At 42.7% G+C, this 20,475-nt stretch overlaps 1 protein-coding gene across 4 annotated transcripts in view; it reads left to right on the top strand.

Annotated features, from left to right (window-relative positions):
- Positions 1 to 1,894: 1,894 nt before the first annotated feature.
- The window catches only part of PRR5L (proline rich 5 like), a 41,546-nt gene continuing 22,965 nt past the window's right edge, over positions 1,895 to 20,475 (top strand). Inside the window, exons 1-5 of one of the 4 annotated variants that reach the window (XM_071427606.1) lie at positions 1,895 to 2,305; positions 11,473 to 11,696; positions 14,595 to 14,955; positions 16,308 to 16,388; positions 19,698 to 19,746. In XM_071427606.1, coding sequence (XP_071283707.1) covers positions 14,786 to 14,955; positions 16,308 to 16,388; positions 19,698 to 19,746 — 300 coding nt within the window. In that variant the 5' untranslated portion in view covers positions 1,895 to 2,305; positions 11,473 to 11,696; positions 14,595 to 14,785. Of the gene's footprint in view, positions 2,481 to 8,251; positions 8,378 to 11,472; positions 11,697 to 14,594; positions 14,956 to 16,307; positions 16,389 to 19,697; positions 19,747 to 20,475 lie in introns of all 4 variants that reach the window. The other 3 variants (XM_071427608.1, XM_071427605.1, XM_071427607.1) reach the window with 3 other exon arrangements.

Raw genomic sequence — 20,475 nt, 5'->3', positions numbered from 1 at the left:
ACTGCTACCTTATTCCACTTGGGCAAGCTGTAGGGCAAGATTTACCTTACCTCTAATTTTGAAAGCTAGGTGTGTTTTGCATGGACTCAGATAGCTAAAGTTAGGTAAAATTAATCCCATCTAATTCGTTTATCTCTTTCTGCTGGGCTAATATTTCTAGTTGTCTTTTTTTGTCTGCCCTTGCCATATATTAAAGTCTTCCCAGTACCTGTGCTCCTGCATAACATATCTGGAGGCCCTCACTCTCAGAGACAAAGACTATTTTCTTTCCACAGAATCCTCACTTCTTCCTAATGAGGAAATTAAAGAGGACCTCCCTTTTCCTTCTGGTGTGGTGGCAGGGGTCTTTTCAGCTCTTTCCTTCCTCTTCTTCCACAAGTGAGAGTCCAGCCATATATCAGGATGGTCACAGTGTCTGTGCTGTGGCAGTGATGTCCCTCAGTGGTAGTCCTGAAGCTACGACCACATGGGTACGACAATGACCTTTTCTTTCAAAAATCTTATGCAGGACTTTGTCCCACACCTGAAATGTCTTGTCAAATATTGATTCATAAATATATGAGTAAAAATTTGGGGAAAGATGCCAGCTTGTAGGATGGCGTTTTGGTTTTTTTTAGAAAACCTGGGAATTTCTCTTAAACGGAGCATGCCACCTGAACAAATATGTCAGGTCACCAGACCCTTCACCTGAAAATTCCTTAGGATTTTTGCTGGCCCATGGAGAACAGTTGAAGTACAGTAAGTCCCATCCTTGCTTTGCAGCCCATCTACCTGCAGTGATGGTCTCTGCCCAGCTATACCATGAGTCATAGATTGGGATCACCACTCAAACTCCACTTCAGCAATGCTCTCTCTGAAAAATAAGTAACTGTTGGCTTGAAAAGCAGGTGCAGAATGAATGGCAATATGCACTTTTAATTATTAGTAGATTAACCAATTTTATATTCTGGGTAGGTATCAACTCTCATCATACGACACATGAGTCTGGCACAGGAAATATGTTTTTGTATGTGTTCATAAGCTTGCAGTAAAGTCTTGTCTGCAATCTCTTGGTAGGTAATGATTTCATGTCCATAATAGTAAACCCAAACTAGTAGAAGCATTGGGCAGCAGGTAAGGTTCGCAGTACCCCAGTGAGTCTTTGTTTTAAACATCTAGAGATAGAAAAAAGAGTCACGAGAATACCTCTCCTACAAACACATATGGCAGGTGTTCTTACCTAAGCTTACTATGGATATTGACACAACTTAAAAAACTTAAAAGTGTTAAAAGGATCCCAGCATGAGCTAATGGATTTACATATTGGTTTCAGAGTAGCATCAGCTTTTTCCATTCTGAGACCAGATACAACTCAGTTGTAAAGTTACGATTTGAATTCTCTTAACAAGGAGTGCATCAGGTTACCGAGCTTCACCAGTATACTGCATAATTCACAAAACGCTCTTGAAAAGTTCGAGAAAATGACACTATTTTACCAATTTGGTTTGTCTCCTTTAAGCACTTAAAAGTCCCAAGTGTTTTCAATTAATGAATAGCTCTCCAAAAGTCAGCGTAACTATTTGACTTGCATGTTCCATGCGACTGCTCCCTGATTGCAACTAATTGCGGCTTTTAATCTCTTTAAGGACCACGAATTACACGTGTTTTTTTCAGCAGTTTCCTGTCTCATACCTGCTGTAGGCTGTGACAGCAGAACAGAGCAAACTGCACGGCACTGCGGCTGCCAGAGGAACCTTGAACCATGAGATCAAAATAAAATAAACCCTAACTTTAAACGGCACATCCCTTCCCCCGTGCTGCACGACCCGTTGTTTTGGCTGGGTGCGCCCCGAGCCGGGCCAGCGAGAAGCCGGCGGAGGTCCAGCATCTCCCCGCCGAGCCGGGACCCGGGGCCGGGAGCGCCCCGCGGGACCCGGGCCGGCCGCCCTTCCCCAGCAAGGGCCTCCCGAGCTCCTCCATCCTTCCCATTCCCTTTCTTTCGCTTAAGGTCAGAAGAATTTAAACTTCCTGACTCCGGCGGGACGGGAGGGGTACCCCCGGGCGGAGCGGGCCGGGAGCCGGGGAAGGCAGGCGCGGCTGGCCCCGCTCCGCCCGGCCCGGCCCGGCCCGGCCCGGCCGGCTCTTGTCTCGGCGGGGAGGAGCCAGCCCGGGGCAGGCTGTAGCAGCAAGGGCTGGCCGGCCGCCAGGAAGTGTAAAATCCTGGCCGGTGGGTGGCAAATTTCGCCAGATCGCGACGAGGAGGCAGCGCGTCCGTCCGTCCGTGCGTCCGTCCGTGCGGGCGCGGGCAGCGGCAGCCCGGCCCGAGGTGAGTGCGAGCCGCGACCTCCGGCGCCGGCCCCGCTCGGGCGGGGGGGCTCGGGCGGCCGGGCCGGCGGCGGTGCCGCGGGGGATGGATGTTTACCGGGGGGCGGCTGCGGAAGGCAGCGGGCTGGGCCGGCTCCCCGCGCTCCGCAGTGCCTCCGTGCAGGCATGAGACCTGGGTAAGTTCTCCATTTAAAAATATTAAAAATAGACCCTCCGGCTCCATAGCGCTGCCGAGTGAGTCATTTCCAAACCAAATGCCTTAGTCTAACCCTTCCCCCCAGGAGATGCAATAATTCTGAAACCGGGGCAGAGGGAAAGAGATTCTTCTCCCGTCTCTCTCTAAATAAATTAAATTAGCACGTAGAGGAGACAAAAGCCAAAAGAGTAGCTGGCCACCTGTTTAGCAAAGTGAAGCGTAGCTCCATCCCTTTCTCACTTCCCTTGTACCTCTCCCGTGCTGTTGCTGCCCATCTTTCCCCAACGTGCACTCGGAGCCCCTCTGCCCTAGGAATATTTACAGTGCTTTCCAATTTCGTGGGCATAATCTACTTTCCAGTTCCTTCCACTGCCAAACACACTCACTGCCACCGTCTGCTCCATGGGGCATCAGCCACAGCCACACATCATTCCAGCAGTCCCCCAGTCAATGCAGCTCCTGGCTGTCTATGCTAAAGACAGTAGTCCAAAGCACAGCTATTTTTTTCCGCCTTTTCCAGTCATATGATGATTTGTTCATGTAAGTGAGCTGTCTTGACTAGAGGGATGTTTCATTTGTCAAAAACAAGTCCTGAGCGTATTTATAGGCAGTGCTGCAATTTTGTGCTGTGAAAGACCTCGGTTATGCAGAACTCGCTGGTACCTGGATCAGCACGCAGGACCTGTTTACATCTTGCCTATAGTGCTCTCTGTCTGTGCATATTTCATGTATATACCCTCAGATCGTATTTCATGGTGAGGCAGCATGCACAAAACACAGGAACTGGCACACAGGTTGCATATTTCTTTTTCTTAAACAGATGCCACAGTCCAGCTGTGCATTAGCTCCTGACCGGATAGCTCTAAATCAGAGGAGACAACAGTGTGGTCTACTAATGAACTGACTGTCCTGAAAACCCCCTAGCTGCAAGTAAAATCCTATCCTCTTACCTCTGTGAAGAACTTTGTTAGCAAAAATTTTGATGACAAAAAATGACCTACAGTTGAAAATCTGTGCAGTAAATTATGTCGGCTGTTTTACAGCCATGACAAGGATGTTAGATTTGAGAATGTGATCTGTGGTAGCAACCCAAAACTTAATGGCATGTCTGTGTAGGTAAGTGGAGAATTGTGATGTAAAAGCACTGGCATTCTTTTTTTGCTGCTTAGATTAAAGTTCTCCTATTAAAGCTACATATACTTTTTATAGCCAAGAGACAGGTCCGTGACTGTGATTGATGGACCGGTCACAAAGGTGAGGAGTGCTAAGAAATTCCTGCAGAAGGTATGCAGCTTTTCTCTTAGCTGTAACAGAAGAGATTAATGAACTTAGGGGTGCTACCAAAGTTCTGAACTTAAAAAATGAAAAGGTTATTATCTTGTGCTCCAAAACACAAGAAGAAGTAGACTTCAAATCTCAAGTAAATGCAAATTTCACAGCAATCGAGGACGAGGTATGCTCTTCATGCACAATTCATTAGCATTCAGAATGGCATTCTTGCTAAGATACAACATCTGAGGGAGCAAAGTTCTTGGGCTTGGGTCAAAAAACATGTGCATTTTGATGAAGCTAGGAAGAAACTTTTCCAGAGGTGGATTATTCTTGGTTGTCCATGAGGGGGGTGTCCTAAATCTCTGGCTGAAGTAGCTGTCATGTCAGATATGGTGTGCTGCGCTGGGTTCTGCATGGATGGCACTGGCAAGCTGGCAGTGACAGGGGTGGGCAGGGAAGTATGAGTGCACTCAGGCCCTTATTGGGAGTCTTTTTTGATATGTCAGCTTAATAGTAATATCTCCTTTTGGCAGTTTTACAGCACAGTTAAGGTGACAGTTTCACATTTGTCTTCCGCCTTCAAGATAAAATTCTTTGTAATAACTTCATGCAGTGTGTTTATGGGTTCTCTGATATCACCTGAAACTCTGATAAGGCTTTCAACGTTCCCTTTCAAAGTTCAGCAGGAACACAGGTAGTGTTTACTGAGTCCTTACTCCCTTTTGGAAGAATTTCAATTCCTTAAATTTCCAGCAACCAAAGACAGAATAGGTGAGATATTTAACCTTTTCTTTGATGTAGCTTCCGTTCTTCTGAAAAGAGTGGAGGGATGGGACTTGCATGCATCAGCAAGGATTTAAAAGTAGCACACACATAAGTACTAGAACTTTATCCTTCTTGTAAGTCATATTCAGTGACTTCAGTTTTCATGTGACTTTTTTAGGCGCCTGTAGTGTTTGTGGATTTTTTTGCCCATAATGTATGGCCTTTTGTATTCATTGTTTCTGCTGAAGTGAGTTCAAGCATAAATATACACTGACTAAATATGTGCTGGGTTCCAGGGCCTATTCAGTAGGGCATAACAACCTGTTTTTACTGCACAAGATGAGTTTAAGTGCAGCTCAGAAGATGGACTGAGGATTTTAGCAAAACCCCAGTTACACTACAGCTGGCTGAGGATGGGCTGTGATGTATAAGCAGCTACTTAGGCTGCCACGTTTTTTAGCCCCAGGGTTAAAAATGTGGGGCATACTTAGGTTTTTAATAACAACAACAGGAATTTGAAAACAAAACTCAAACAAAAAGGAGTAAGAATGAAGTGCAAGAAAGCACAAAGATAATAGATACTCATTCTAGTTACAGTAGAGATAGTTCTGAAGTCATTTTGGTGGCTGACTTATTGTTTGATTAAAGTATATCTTGCATGCTTCTGATTAACATTCCTAGAAAATTAAACTTGTCATTACATTTAGAGTGATAATGACCTTTTTGCTTCTGAAATGACATTTTTCACTCACTCCATACTTTTGCCTGGCATACAATCATAGAAACATAGGACTAGAAACATTGGATTAGAAGGGGCCTTAAAGATCATCTCGTTCCAAGCCCCAGGCATGGGCAATTATGCCTTTCAGTAGACCAGGTTGCTCAGAGCCCTATGCAACCTGGCCTTGAACAATTCCAGCTTCTCTAGGCAACCTGTTCAGTGTTTCATCACCCTCACAGAACAAAGTTTCTTCCTAATGTCTAATCTAAAGCTATTTTCTTCAAAGCCATTCCCCCTTCTCCTATCACTGCATGCCCTTGAACACAATTCCTCTCCAGCTCTCTTGTAAAGCCACCTTTAAGTTCTGGAAGGTGCTCTAGCTCTCCCTGGAGCCGTCTCTTCCCCAGGATGAACACCCCTAACTCTGCCAGCCTGGTCCACTGCTCTGATCATCTTCATGGTCCTCCTCTGGTCCTTATTGCGCTGGGGGCTCCAGAGCTGGATGCAGCACTGCAGGTGGGGGTCTCAGGAGAGCAGAGTGCAGGGGGAGAATCCCCCCCACTGGCCTGCAGGCCACGCTGCTTTGGGTGCAGCCCAGGATGTGGTTGTCTTTCTGGGCTGCAACTGCACATTGCTGGTCATGTCAAGCTTCTTGTTCACCAGCACCCCAAGTCCTTCTCCTCAGAGATGCTCTCAATCCATTCCTGGCCCAGCCTGTATTTGTACCTGGGATTTCTTTGATCCAGGTGCAGAACTCTGCTCTTTGCCTTGTTCAGCTTCATGTTCAGGCTCTAAACCTGTCTAGGTCCCACTGGATGGCATCCCTTCCCTCCAGTGTGTTGATTAAACCACAAGCTTGGTGTCATCAGTGAATTTGCTGAGGATGTGCCCAGTGCCACTGTCCTTGTCACTGACAAAGATGTCAAATGGTGCCTATCCCAGAACTGACCACTGCTCTCCACTTGGATACAGAGCCATTCACTGCAACTCCTTGAGTGTGGCCACCTTTAGGAGAGCATCCTGTGGCTTGTCTGTTCCTCTCTTGTGAATTCCCTTAGGAATTTGTTTGTGAATTTCACCACATTTGATCAAGGAAGGAATGTCAAAAGGTCAAATGGTCTAAATGGTCAAAGTTTCTCTGAGATTTGTGAAAATATTTTTAGAGCCTGTGCTGAAGGAATGGCTCTTCACTTCCCACGTGGGTGAAATTCAGAAGGGAGAGCAATGCTAAGTTAGTTTCTGGGTTTGAAAACATATTTGTCAATTCAGTCCAAAGGCCTTTTCTACAGAAGGAGTTTGATAGCTTACTCATACTTGTGTCACTCAAGTGATAGATACATTCTTGGGCTGTTTTTCTCCAGTAGGGGTGCATTTACTAGGGCATCTGTTGAATGCAGGAATACTGCCAGTGGAAGCAAACAACTGTGTTTGTTTCATCTTCCTTGTTTTCATGTGTGTTCCCGTTTAGCTGTATTCCTTGAAAGTCACCTGCTAATCAAATTAGTTTAAGACTGGTAGGAACAGCATGAGGGGGCCTAAGATCCTTGGAGCACTGCTTTGCTATTAAATCAGCTGTGGTTTTTGGAGTGTTAACAGCTTGAGTAAAGCCTTGCTATAGAATTGGAGATGAAGCAGTGGTGATTTTACATTTGCCATGTGTTGGTGGGTGAAACTCAAAAAACAGTTGCAGGTAAGTTTGGTGCTGTGGATTACGATAGCACCTCAGTGATCCATTTTGAAAGGACTGTTGCTCCAGCTGTTGTGGATGCAACTTTATGGAATGCCTAAAATACCCTAAAGCTTTCAGTTGATCACAAAATGATGATAGATCTTATCTTCCCCCCTTCTTATCCATTCCTCATCTCTGTTGGATTGTTTTTTCATTGTACCAAAGAGGTAAATATATTTTTTCATTCTCAAACCACTCCAACAGTTTTATTTTCTGAGCCTGTGTGACATTTTTGCTTGCCTTTCATAGCTGGATTTTGGTGTGGTAATTGCTTATTAGGGAGATGCAATTTATTTCAACCAGATTAAATAATCTGTTAGTGCATCTAATTCAAATTTGTCTCTACCTTCATTCTGGTCAGCTAAGTGATTCTTATTCTCACCCAGGCACGTCAGAGTGTTTTGCAACCATATCATGCCTTTTAATAGCCATAAAAATTTTCTCCAATTTTTGAATGATGTAAGCCCTAGGAATTAAAAAGTTTGTTTGAAATAACAGCGAACATCTATGGTAGAAAGCAAAATGACTTTGTTGTCTTAGATGCTACTCCTATATAAGATACTTATTTTTCTGTGTGTTCTTTACTCTGAGCAGATCTCTTAGTTCACATTGAACTGGCTTGCTCTGTGTTATTATTGATTTCTTACATTTTTAAATGAGTACTTGTACTATCATGTATATAGATGTGAAGTAGCAGTCTTGCTTTGAACTGGCTGTAAACTCCAAGGGGACTGCAGGGGTCTCTCTGCTACAGAGAAGGTTCTCAGACCATGGTGGGATACGCACAAAGGTTTTTTCCCCTCCTCATATATTTACTCTCACTCTTAAGCAGAGTTTCACTTTGAGTTTCAGGTTTGATTTAACCTCAGAAACTCAGAGCACAACTGAGAGAATACCACTAAATTTCTTCATAAATGGTTCTGTTATCAAAGCCAATTTAGATCTGTTTGTGAAGTTGTTTGAGATGTATGGTGAATAAAGGCATCGTGTGGGTCAAATTGGAAGAAGGAATATGCAAAAGGTGGGGATGGAAAAGAGGGATGCTGTTGTCTCTGTTGTGGAGATGGGTGTGTACTAGGAAGATAAGGAAGGGGAAATCTTGTTTTGGGTAGCCAGTGTTTTGTGGCAGTAAAATTGTTGATTATATGATTGCATACCAGAGTGTGAACTTTGTATCAAGAGGGCTGTTTTCCCCAGTTCTGTTGATGCCACTTTGATAACATATTTAAGCTCAATAGTTAAAATCTATCCATTTTAATTACAGATATATGAGGCCAGTGGAACACCTCAGGACTATTTATGGGACATCAAGTTGCTGCCTTTGTGGTGGTGAAGCCAGGAAAAAAAAAAAAGACACCTTTTGGTATTCTATCAGCTTAGGAAGGGAGAGGTAAGGAGAGGTAGATCAGATTCATCCTTTTCTCTCCAACCTTGTCAAATAATTTGAAAGGTTCATTAAAGCAGCTTAGAGGGATATTTTTGTTTGATGAATAGGATCCTGGCTTGGAAGGTTGAAGACCAGGCGAAGTCGCTTCACTGGCTTAGCAACTTTTATTTCCTCAGCCAGAAAATTGAGCTAATTATTTTTACTCTTATTAGCATGCCTCCAAGAGCTCTTGATGAAAGGAGTGATTTGCAGGACTGAGTGGCCCATCTGCCTGGGGCTGAGCCTCCCTGGGATCCCTCAGGGCTTTCCCATGGTGCAGGGAGGGGTGATGATTTTTGGGATTCAGAAACAAATGCCATTAATTTATGGGTGGAAGAAGCTGTCTTTTAAAGTTTGTGACTTGGATCAATCCTATTGACAAGACTGAAAGACCTGAAGTCTGGTCTCACACTCTTCCACTTACCTTCCTGAACTGGGAATGTCTCCTGGCATGGGCTGTGCTCCTGGTGCTGGCATGAGCACACCTGGAGATAAACTTTTCCCTATTTGAGGAGCTGCTCACAAGACAAAGTGGCACCACTTTTCCATGCTGATTCAGGACTTGATTCAAACCATATTAAGATCAATGTTTAGTTCAATTGCTGTTGTTTTATGGGCTGTAGATTAAGCACTAAACTTTTCATGCATCAGATAGCCAAAGGTATGAAGGCATGAAAGCACGAGGGTGTAGGAAGGAATATTTTTTGAAACTGGACCCTAGACTGCTTGAACATTTTTGAAACTCTTTCAGTAGCTTCTGAGGTGTATCTAAGACACAGCTTCTGATCATTGTTGACCAGAAATAACCTCTGTTAGTTATTGAGTGAATCTCAATTTTATCATCTTCTCTCCTGAAAAGTAGGTGAGATGATGATCAAACCTTGTTTAAGAAACTGAGCAATTGGGAGCTATAAGAGGAACTGAATGTGCTGTTAATGTATTGGCAAATACTGCCTGTGTAAGAATATAAATGAAGTTCATGCATGTGCCATGTGTAATTATGATGAGCTACAAGGCTCCCAGTTACAGGTTGTGATCTGCTTTTCCACTTCTCAGTGGGGCTGCATAGCAGGTAAATGAGGGATTTTTGTTAGAAGTGGTGTCTTCAGATCTTGTCAGTTGAACTCTCATCAAGGGTTTTGCCAATCACATACTTTGTTAAAGATTTATTGGGCTGGAAGAAGAATCAGCTAACAAGAATCTGGTTAGCTTTCTGCATACTTTTTGTGTCTGAGGCAGGATGGGACTGCTCATTAAGCACTGTAGGCTTAGTACAGTGGGGCATTTTTCTAAAGATTATGTGTCTTCTACACTCAAAATGATTACAAAACACTTAAGTGCATGTTGCAGTGTCCAGTTTGTGTATTTTATGATCATAGGTCATCAATGTCACAACTGCATGAAGCATATAAAAGGCAAATATAAGCAAGTGTATATTTTTCTTCATGAAGGGGCTATTTTTAACACTAAAAATAATTAAATGGCAAAACATCAGTTATGTCAGGATAACCCATCATTCTCTATTGCTCTGTTTCATTCTCCACTATTTCTTTCCCTCCTGTTTTAAAGTTACTTTTGGACCTGTAGCTTTTTGGTGTGAATTTGTTGTGAAGTAATATTGGTGAAAGTTTTCTTCTAAGAAGCAAAAACAGTTGCAGATTTTTCTGCCATGTCACTTCTGTTAGCAGTTGTTGCTCTGAGTTTCACAGAGAAGACATCAGAGGAATTTTAAAAGGTCTGTTCTGTTAAATCTCAGTTACTATGGGCCTTTTGTTTGTTTGGCCCAAGATTATCATGAAGATTCGTAATTTGGAGACCTTGGTGCCAATTTTTTACTTTGGGTTCTTCTTTCTTTAGTAGAGAGAGATGTTCAAGTAGGGGTGGCTCCTGATCTTGCTTTTCCTCCAGACAGTCAGATGTATTATGGTCTGTTGGGAGGGAAAGGTCAATTCATGAAATCATTTTATAATGATTTCTCTGTTGTTTCTCATGGCTAACAGAAAACAAATAATAAAAGTTTCCCAGCTTCATGACTGTAATGTTTTTATAAATGTCCGTATCTATGTGTGTTGGAAAAGGATTTGTCTCGATGCTCAATTATTTTCTTTGAAGATTCATATTAATCCTAAAAGTGTTTACTCAGATGTGATGAATTACAAGTGGATGAAATTACATTGTTGTCAGATTGACTCATGGTCCTGCTGTGCTGCCTCAGTTGGGGACATTGACTTTCATCTTTGCAGAGTTAGCTCCCTTGGAGACCTGAGTTTTACACAGATGACATTTCTGCCTTGTTAGAGCTCTAGAGGGTTTTGGTAGCTGGACTTTGAGATGATAATCAAGGCTAAGGAAAACAAAAGGACTGGGGGGTAGGACATCTGGAAGGGAAGGAAGAGCAGTACCTACTCTCTCTGACTTAGTTATGACAAGTGTCTTGCCAAAAAAGGTGTGCAGGGTCACTAAGCAAGATGAGGAGAGTGGGGAATGTTTTAGGATATATCAGCTGGCAAACAGTCTGAAATCCCCTGATGCCATGTAAAGCATTATCCCAGCAGCTGAACCACGTGACAGTGAGAAATTATCTGGTGTGGCTGTATGTCTTATGCAGTCACCACACTTCAGTCTCTGACTCTTAATGTCTTTTATAATTGATGGAGAGAATGTTGCTTGGTGCCTGGAACATGCTGCAGCCTGGTGTCTCCTATCATTCTGTGTAAAAGGGGAAAAGTATTTGCTTCTCTGTAAAGCTTTTTCAAGTTCTGTGATTGCTAATAGGACTGTGGTTATTAGAAATTGTTTTATTTTGTAGCCTTCTAAACCACTTTAATCCTAGCAAGAAGAAAATGCAGATGTGAAGGAGTTTATAGTGAAAGCCTCTAAAAGAACAGTGTATTTCTGAACATTTCTGCTTAATTCTGTGAGAGTTTTCACAGCAAGATGAAATTGTTCCTTGCTCAGCATTTTGCTAAATGCTGTTTGTTCCCAATAGCTCAAATAGCCTGAATACCATGAGGGCTTCTTACTAACCTATAACTATGTTAATGCCTTTCTTGCCACAGGGGTAGTTTCTCCCAGTAGAAAGCCAAAAAATTGCACACTGCAGAATGCACACCACAGATATTGCCAAGAAACTGCTGCTGCAACCTCCCTGTGAAAATGAAGCATTATTTACAAGGCTTCCTTGCTTTGGGGAAAACATTCAGTGGAAGCCAGTTGCTGTGAAAGGAAAATCTGGAGTGATGGAAGTGTTTGATTGGGTTCAGGTGCTTTGTTGTACCTTCAGGTAGGTACACAGGATCTGCAGAGTACATATTACAAAAGTCAGTTTTTCTAGTAAACACTATTACTTTGAGCTTTTTGTGCCTCTGAAAACAGTTTAAATGGGCTGTGGGCATGGGGAGAGAATGGTCCTTCTCACACACTGGCATTTCCAGTTCTGGTAACATGAAGGTCAGTTATGCTTGGATACCATTTAGGGTTAGCCTGCCTTCAGAGTAAGAGTTTGGTGTGCCTGCCATTTAATAGTTACTGGGTTTAGATAAGATAGGAGAGATTTGAGTCTTTGAGTCCTGAAGAAATAAGACCATGAATCAAGTCCTAAAGCTGAAGATCTTGCTTTAAATTCCTAATGAGATTCTAAAGTAAGGTTGACTTGACAGTAACATAGATTGCAGGCTGGGTTGGGAAAGGAAGGGTTGGGGTGTCTTATCTGCTCCTCCCAGGCAAGAGCTTGTTTTTATCTGTCCTGGTGACTTTTAACAGAGATTAAGGAAAACGGCATGTATGTTTCAATGACTTTAAGCACATTCCCTAGGTAAGCAGTGCTCAGGAAATTCATCATGGGGCCCAGTGTAATGCCATGGTTCTGCTGTGTGGAATCAGTCTTGTAAATCCCTAGCCCAAGGTCAGAAGAGACCTTCCTCATTGTGCTGTTTTATTGTTTGCACAGAACGGGCCAAAGAATTTCCTACCCATACCTGAATTTATATATGTTAAGGCACAGAGGTTGTTATATTGTTTTACATTTCTGAATTTAAGCTTTCCCCTTGAAACTTAATTTAATTCAAATGAATATGAATGCATCCTATGAAATGATTTCATTGTTGGGGAGAAGGGTGCTTGCATGCCTTTGTGGCACCTGGGGTAGTGGTAAGAGGAGGCTTGTGGGTTAGCACATCTTAACCACTGCTTTCTAGCCCTGTTAAATGCCTGCTAGAAATAATCCTTATATTGCATTTTATACCTCTGAAAGCGAAAGGTGTCTCTGCCTGTGGCAGGGGGGCTGGAACCAGATGGTCTCTAAGGTCTCTTCCAACCCAAATAATTTTGTGTTTCTATGTGTAAAGATTGTTAAGTGAGAATTTTTACAGTGCTGCTGGGAGAAGTGATCTGTCACTCGTTCAGCTCCTCATGCTGTCAGCTTTGGAACTTGTAGACAAACATTGGCAGGAGCTCTTGTTTTGCAAGAGAAGCAGCCTCTATACTTGGGCTTTGCCTTGTGGCCACCCTTTGGTCTGCTATGAAAAGAACCTGCCTCGGCTCTCCAAGGTGCTGTAGCTTTTTCCTCTGGTGCTTTCTGATGTGGTTACAGTTGTCAATGGAGAAATTGCTGGCAGATTGAAAATGTGTGGGCAATGTCAAATGAACTGGTGCTGTAAAATGCACACAAAAGATCCTGCCGATGTGGTTGTACTAGTTTACATTTAGTCTTAATGTCTAAAAGTTATGACTTTGTTTTTGTTTTTATTTTAATTGTAACAGAGCAGGCAAAGGATCAACAGACTGCTGCCCTTTCAAGCAACAGCAGTTAAGGCTAAGCTTATGTCAAAAAAGACTGTCTGGGCTTTGTCATCTCTGAAGACAGCCAGGAATTGTCTAAAGGCAGGAAAAAGTTGCACTTGTAGTCATGTTCCAGTTCCACAGAGATCTCTGCAAACTGTATTTAGCTTGTGAGAGTGAAACAATGGTATTTATTTCTTGAATAGCACCAAGAATGGTAGTCCTGTGTGTTTCAGTGCCTAAAAAGTGGAGTGTTTTCTCCATTAGCTTCCTCATTGGCAGGGCATGGGGTGTCCATGGCACAGCAAGGGCCTTGCAAGGGGTTCATGGTGATTGATCAGAATCTGCCAAGGCTGTGCAGAACTGGGGTAACAAAGTGAGCTCAGCATAAAATGGGGCTGGCCAAGTGGGAAGAAAGATGTTTTCTTATATGTAAGAGTTAATTATAGTTTGGGCAGTGGAAAGATTTTCCTGGGGCTGAACACCAGTCAAATTAGTACAGACACACAGCATTGTTTTTGTCTGACCATCTCTCTTTTCACCTCGTGCTGTAGATGTAGTAGAAAGGAGATTTTGCTTTACATCTTTCATGTGCAGTTCAGTTACACAACTCTTTTGTTTGTTTCTTTTCCCCTCTGCTCTCCTGTGTCCCACATCTCATTCGCAAAACTGCCAACTACATCTATTGCTTGTATTCAGCTAAAGTGGGAGGATTTCAAAGAACAGAAGCTTTGCCAAAGTTTTTTTGTGGCTTTTATTCAAGCTCGCTTCTTCTATTTCTGTGGTTTACTTGGGGCTACACAGTCATCTACACGGAGATGGTGATCAGAGTGGAAAATACGGGCATTTCGTAATTGGCCTAACAATTACTTCTCATGCTGTAGAAAAACCAGAAACATAAAAGCCCTGCTTATGCTCAAAATATCTGCATGGTAGAACTCTTTTGAAGAAGCTCCTTATTACGTTCTTCTTGTAGTGAACTGATAGCAAGTGGGTTTATTCCCTTGCACAACACTTCTCAAAAAAACAGCACTGTGTTAGTCTATTTGCCTTTTTTTCTGTTGTTCATCTTTTGTACCTCTCTAGTGGAATAGTTTTCTCTTTCTCCAGTTCTACTATTTTATATACAAGCTGAGTGACTAACTGTATTTAAAGGTACTTGCAAGTGCCTCTGGCAGAAGAGTTGAGGCATCTTGCAGCTCTGCTAATTGAAGCCAAAAGAGAGACCATGTTTGCATTTCTGACTGGCTCTCTTGGGTCATTGTTTAAGGGGCAAGATGGGAAACAGGGCTGTTGAAGAACTCTGGAATTCCAGAGTCTTCCCAAGCTGCTGTTAATGGCACAGGATATGTTCATCCCTCCCTTTTGTTCCTTACTCTTTTCTTTTCTCTTTTTGTTGCAGGACTGCTTCAGTTCCTTCATCATGCAGCGCATGTCACAGCCCGGCACGGTGGGGAATTGCTAGTCCAGGGCTGACCCTTTGGTTTTGGCTGAGTCCTTGGGCTTGAAGACTCATGGACATTGCTGAGATTGATGCTTGAACCTTGGAGACAAGAGCCTTTCTGATGGTCCTGCTGTGCTGTACCTGACCCTATGAAAGGAGGGTTCACCGTAGCTCTGTCCTTTGCGCTCCAGCTCCACAAGATGGGCTCGTTCAGAAGGCCCCGGCCTCGCTTCATGAGCTCCCCTGTCCTCAGCGATCTGCCTCGCTTCCAGGCAGCCCGGCAGGCCATGCAGCTCAGCTCCAACTCTGCCTGGAACAGGTCAGCAGGACCCACCTGCCTGAGCTCTTGCCCTGCAGCAGCTCCTCAGCGAGGGTTATGTGTATCTTACGCTTGTGCTTCACACCATTTAAGACTAAGCTCATCTGTTTATAAGCATGCACAAATTTTTGGCATGTCCAGGCTTTGCTGGCATTGAAAGCATCTGTGGAGTTGAAAAATTTAGACCTACTAGTGCTCAGTTGGTTTTGGACAATGTTTTTCAGCTGTACTGTCTTGAAAAGCAAAATTGTTTTTTGTAAACACTTGCATCTGTTAAGTACCGTTTAGGAAAACACAATCCTAGTACTGTAATAAATGCCAGTTTATTAATTCACAAAGGCATGTATTTGCATATTATGAAGCTTTTATCACAGTCAAGTATTAAGTTTGTGGCTTCAATCAGCATTTCCTACTGATAGCTAAATCTTGTCTGCTGTGTGTGTCATGCAGCAATGGCAACTGAAAAAACAGTGTGAAAGGTGAAGAGTGAGATGTCCTGTGTCTTGATCTGCTGCTACCAGAAGTGGGTGTTCCCACCATCCCTTCTGCCATATGGCACCAGCTCTGTGCTCTGCAAACTGTTCTTGCTTGCTGACCTAGCTCAGTTTACCAATGTCACACAAAAGTAGCCTGGCAAAAACACTGCAGTTTTGTGCCATGATGGTGAGCTGAGGTCTGTGAAGCATGCAGATGCCATAACTGGCCCGCAGAAGGGAATGTCTGCTTAGGAAATGACATATGCCCTTGTTAGCCATGGCAAGATTTAGAACTGCTAAACCTTCTTGTCTGCTGTCACTTTATGGCTTCCTCTGTGCTGGTGAGAGAATTAGAAGATACTCCAACAGCATCTTACAGGCATTAACAGTGCTCAAACTCGGATCTGACTGAGGTGATGCTGGCTGCAGAACATCTTCCAGCACGGCCAGGGTCTTGCCAGATGATGCAGAGTGGGTGGCTCATAGTACGATCACTGGATAATGCAGTGTGATGTGTTTGGCAGATATTACCAAAAAACCTATGTCTCCTCATAGCAACTAGCCTGCAGCACCCAGCAAAGATCCCCCAAACAGTTGTGGTCAAGAGACATCTGGCATGAGCAGGACCCATGTGACAGATTTCCCTTGCTTACCCCTACGCAGAACTTGAGGTTGGTTCTGCTCCGTCTCCCAGGGGCGATGTAGGTAATTAAAAGTAACAATTTCAAGGTGAGAAAGAGTGGAACTATTTAAGGGCAATTATCTCCACCTGGTTGTAATCTCTCTGCTTTTGGTGCCTTGTTCATGGTGTGCTCTGTGGTAAATCACACTGTTATTCATGGATGTTGTCCTGTCTCATTTCTTTTTTTTTGGCAGCGTACAAACAGCAGTGATAAATGTGTTCAAAGGGGGAGGCTTGCAGAACAATGAACTTTACACCCTCAATGAAAATATCAGGTAGGTCACTGAAATGCACAAAAATGGATTTTTGTTGCTGCTTGTTTGGTGTTTGCTGGATCTGTTGCCTTCAGAACCACATGTAAAGGTATCGGTGGGAGGAGAAGGGATGAAAGCAAATTTAAGCACAGCTTTGGGATTTCTGGCTAAGTTACTTCTTTCTTGCTATTGAGTGACATGAATGGCATGGGATAATTTGGATAATTTTTCTCCAACTTGTGTAGCTTTGATAAGGACAGGTTGTGTATTGGCTTGGATTGTAAGGATTTTGTTCCCTCCTAGGAGCTATGCCTCTTTTGAATGTGTTTTATACATAATAATATTGGCATCTCTTTTCTTAAACCAAACTTCTCAGAACTGTGGAGTGTTTAAAGCAAACCACAGCATTTTGTTTAAAAGCTTAATCTTCACATGATAATTGCAGAGCAAAACCTGAAAATATGAACAGTAAAGATAAAAACAACTAAAAGCCTAGCTAACATTTTTTGTCGCTGATGCTAGTGATGGTTAAAAGTATCGTTTTCTTTTAAAAGCAGCTTTCATGATTATCTGTGGTTTCATTCTGATTAGTTGGAAAGTTTGATTAGCAATAGATAGGACTGTGGAGTATATAAAGAACTATTTATTCTTGCCTTGGTTTCCAAGTACTGCTGAGAGAAGTATTGTCAGGGCTAATGGATGTAGGTTCCTCCTTCTCTATTTACTAGTGTATCCATATTAGTTCATTAAGAGTGCTGTAACATGTGTCTCTACTTCTTTTGTATGCCCTCCCCTCATTCCTATTGCATTTTTTTTGAGCTCCAAAAGATTCAAATGACAGTTTGAGCTAAGTATGTACTAAACAGCAGTCTAAATTACCCCTTTCCCCACTTTCAAAATAAATGCAGCTATCAGGGCAGGAGACTCTGTCCAATTTGGTCTAGTCCCAAACCCAAAAAGTTTAATATAATTCCTTTTGAGAGTTGAGCAAGGACAGCATCTTGCACTTTAATGATATTTTAGTGTGTTCAGGTCAGAAGTCTTCAAGTTAGGTTTAAGCACTTGGAGCAGTCTTAATTCTCCACGGGATGAGTATTTGTGGACAAGAAAATAAAACCAGATGTCATAAGGCTTGGGAAATACCTAAAGCCCCAGCTTGTTAGCAGACTTGGGGAGTGGCTTTGGGCTTTGTGACTTGCCTGTTGCCCATGGCAGTGGCAGTATCCTGCTTTTCCCCTGAAGGGCAAGCAGGTGCTCCTTCCCACCCTTCCAGGGAGGCAGAACTGGGCAGAACTGCTGTGGGGTCTGGGCTTGGCCCCAGGGGCTGGACCATGCTCTCTTCATGCTGGTTGCTGAAGTGAATGCAGAGTGGTGAAAACCAGGCAAAGAACAGGAAATTCTTTATAAACTATGTATGCTTTGAGGGCAGTGCTCATGGTGGGAGGGGAAATGCCCTTTTCCACAGACATGCACTGCCAGGCTGTACTTGGAAGCACTCACCTTGAATTACATGATTAATGTTCCTGCAGGTGCCCTGAGCATTGGTTACATCTCCAAATGTCACTCTTTAAATAGACCATTTCACATCCACATTAATGCCCATCTAAGGAGCAAAGGACAGGCCTCTGCATGTGTCTGCATGAGCACCTGCAGCCTCACACCTGTGGTTCTGGATGGAGCTCCCAGCACAGGGTGAGCTCTGTGCACAAGGTGAATCCCTAGCTTGACACTGGAGAAAAGCCAGACCTCTGAGACAGACAACTCTTGTGGGCCATGAAGTTGAGCTGGTGCATTTCCCTTGCCCTTGTTTGTAGCTCTCCACTCAGCTCCTGGGTTGTAGTTTGCAAATGCAGTAAGAGGCTCTCAGGTTCTGCACAATGCTTCATCATTTGGCAGAGCGGAAACATGGGACAGTCTTAAAGGAGGATGGTAATGACAGGACCAGGAGATGAGCAGGTGGTAACATTTTGTTCTGGATTGCTGCCACCTAGATTTTATCTTGCTGTGATTTGATACCATTTCACTGGCTAATTTTAATTTATTTTTTACCTGCTCTGAAAGTCAGTTGTCATAGCAAGAGGAAATGAATAAATGCCTTTGGCAAATGGAATTTCTGTAAGTGGGAGATGACCTGGCCATGCTTAGGAAGAGACCCCTCCCTTGATTGGCTGAAGCCAGTGGAAAAGCTTCTGGCAAATCAGTCCCCAAAGACTTACCTGATTTACTGATCTCATAGATATGGACATGGGCTTTGATTTGGGTGGGTGAATACAAATACTCAGAGGGAGAAAGAGTAATGGCATGTAGGCATGCAAATAAATGCAGAAGCATTGTAAAGTGGTTAGAGAGGAAGGCTGTCAAATTTGACTTTGAGCAGAGATGAGGTAAAGTGGCATAGTTTGGTGGTAAAAACCCAGCCTAAGAACTGGATGGTTGCTGATTCAAATGCTGTTTTCAAGAACTCTTGACTGTACTTTACATTGGTAAAAAGCAGAACTCTTAGAACAGAAAAGAAATTGCAGTGTTTGGCATTGGAAAGTGTTGGGCAACCTTTAAATTTTAGGCAGAATTTACTGCTACAGAATTTATTCTCAGTCACTGAAAGCTTAAAGTGAAAATGCACTGAATATCCTGAGTTGTTTTTTTGATGCTGCCTCTGATGTAAAACAATCCTGATTTTTATATAATTTTTTAAAAAAACACAAATATGTATTAGAATTTAAAACTTTTATCACAGCCTAATTTAAAAGCCAATAGTTTTCATCAGAAAGACTTCTTTAGAGTGGTTTTTGCCTGTATGTATTTAAAACACCTCTTGTTAAGTTTCTAGAATTTCTTCCTTGGAAAATATGTCTTGTTTTTTATTGTTTGAAATGTGGCAGTTAAAATGTGGGTGCAACTTCTGTTTCATTTCTCCTCTCCTTCTACTTCCAAAAGAAAAGGAAGTACAATATTAGGGAGATGTACTATCTTCAATGACATGAAAGGCATCTTTGTTTAAACAAGAAAGCAGAAAAAATAATGGATTTCAATCTAAATAACTCCAGATTTTCTTCCCAGCTTTCTGTTCATTCAGGGAGGTAATTTCTTTTTTCGCTTGTTCTAGGTGTATGGTTTATAATATCGAAGACTTCAGAGAAACTGTTTAATTCCTTTATAATTTGAGAATAGCCTTTGTAAAATACGTATGTAAGAGAAATCTGTGTCCAAAAGGACCCATTCCCATACATTCCTGTATCTTTGGTATGCCTGGTAGTAAAGTGCAGGTATAGCTGTAAGAAATGACCAGCAGTGGCTGCTACTTCATGGCTCCATTCCTTCTGTCTACAGACGGCTGCTGAAGAGTGAACTTGGATCCTTCATCACAGATTACTTTCAGGTATTGCATGACTTGCTTGCTTTATTTTGAGGTTTGTTCCCTTCAGCTTTTTAGCCTATAACAAAATTAGGATCCCTTTTTACATGTGTGTAGCCTACAAGTTTTGCTTTTGTTTTACTGAGGAAGATGATGGAGGTACTGGACTTTTAAAATGTGGGCTATATAGTCCTGGGAGTAATTATTTTTATTGATGTGAGTACAGAATTAAGGATAATCTTCCTTTGCACTTAAGAAATGCTGCTAGTAGTCTGCCAAGATCAACAAGGAATTCACTTGAAGTTTTTAAAGAAGATGGGATGCCTTTTCTTGAGTGTAGAGAAATCAAAAGGTTTTCTGCAACAGGGGCCAGCAAAGGGAAAGAGGAGAGATAATGACAACTGCCTGGAGGCAGGAGGGGGCAAAGAGAAGGAAGTTTCTATCAGCAGGAAATCAACCTGGGTGCTGTTTGCCTTTTAGTCCCACAAATATAAATGCAGCTTCTGAAAAAGGAAAATGTGCAAGATGAAGTAACCATGACAGACTTGAGCAGTCACAAATGTGAATACGTGTTGCTGTGTTTTATTGACACTGGCCAGATAGACAGAGGTTCACATGTAACCACGTGAAAGCCTGCTGGTTGATTTTTAGAAGGCACTGATGGCTTTCAATGTTTTAATTTGTTCAGTTTAATTTGTTGATTATTAAAAAAAAAAAAAAAAGGGCTGCTGGAAACAAGAGGGTTTTCTTCCC

The sequence above is a fragment of the Agelaius tricolor genome, unplaced genomic scaffold, assembly GCF_023055355.1.
Source record: "Agelaius tricolor isolate 1412-34295 unplaced genomic scaffold, bAgeTri1.0.p SCAF_5, whole genome shotgun sequence".
Lineage (NCBI taxonomy): Eukaryota > Metazoa > Chordata > Aves > Passeriformes > Icteridae > Agelaius > Agelaius tricolor.
Note: the sequence above shows the minus strand (reverse complement) of the source record. Positions and strands in the feature narration are given on the sequence as shown.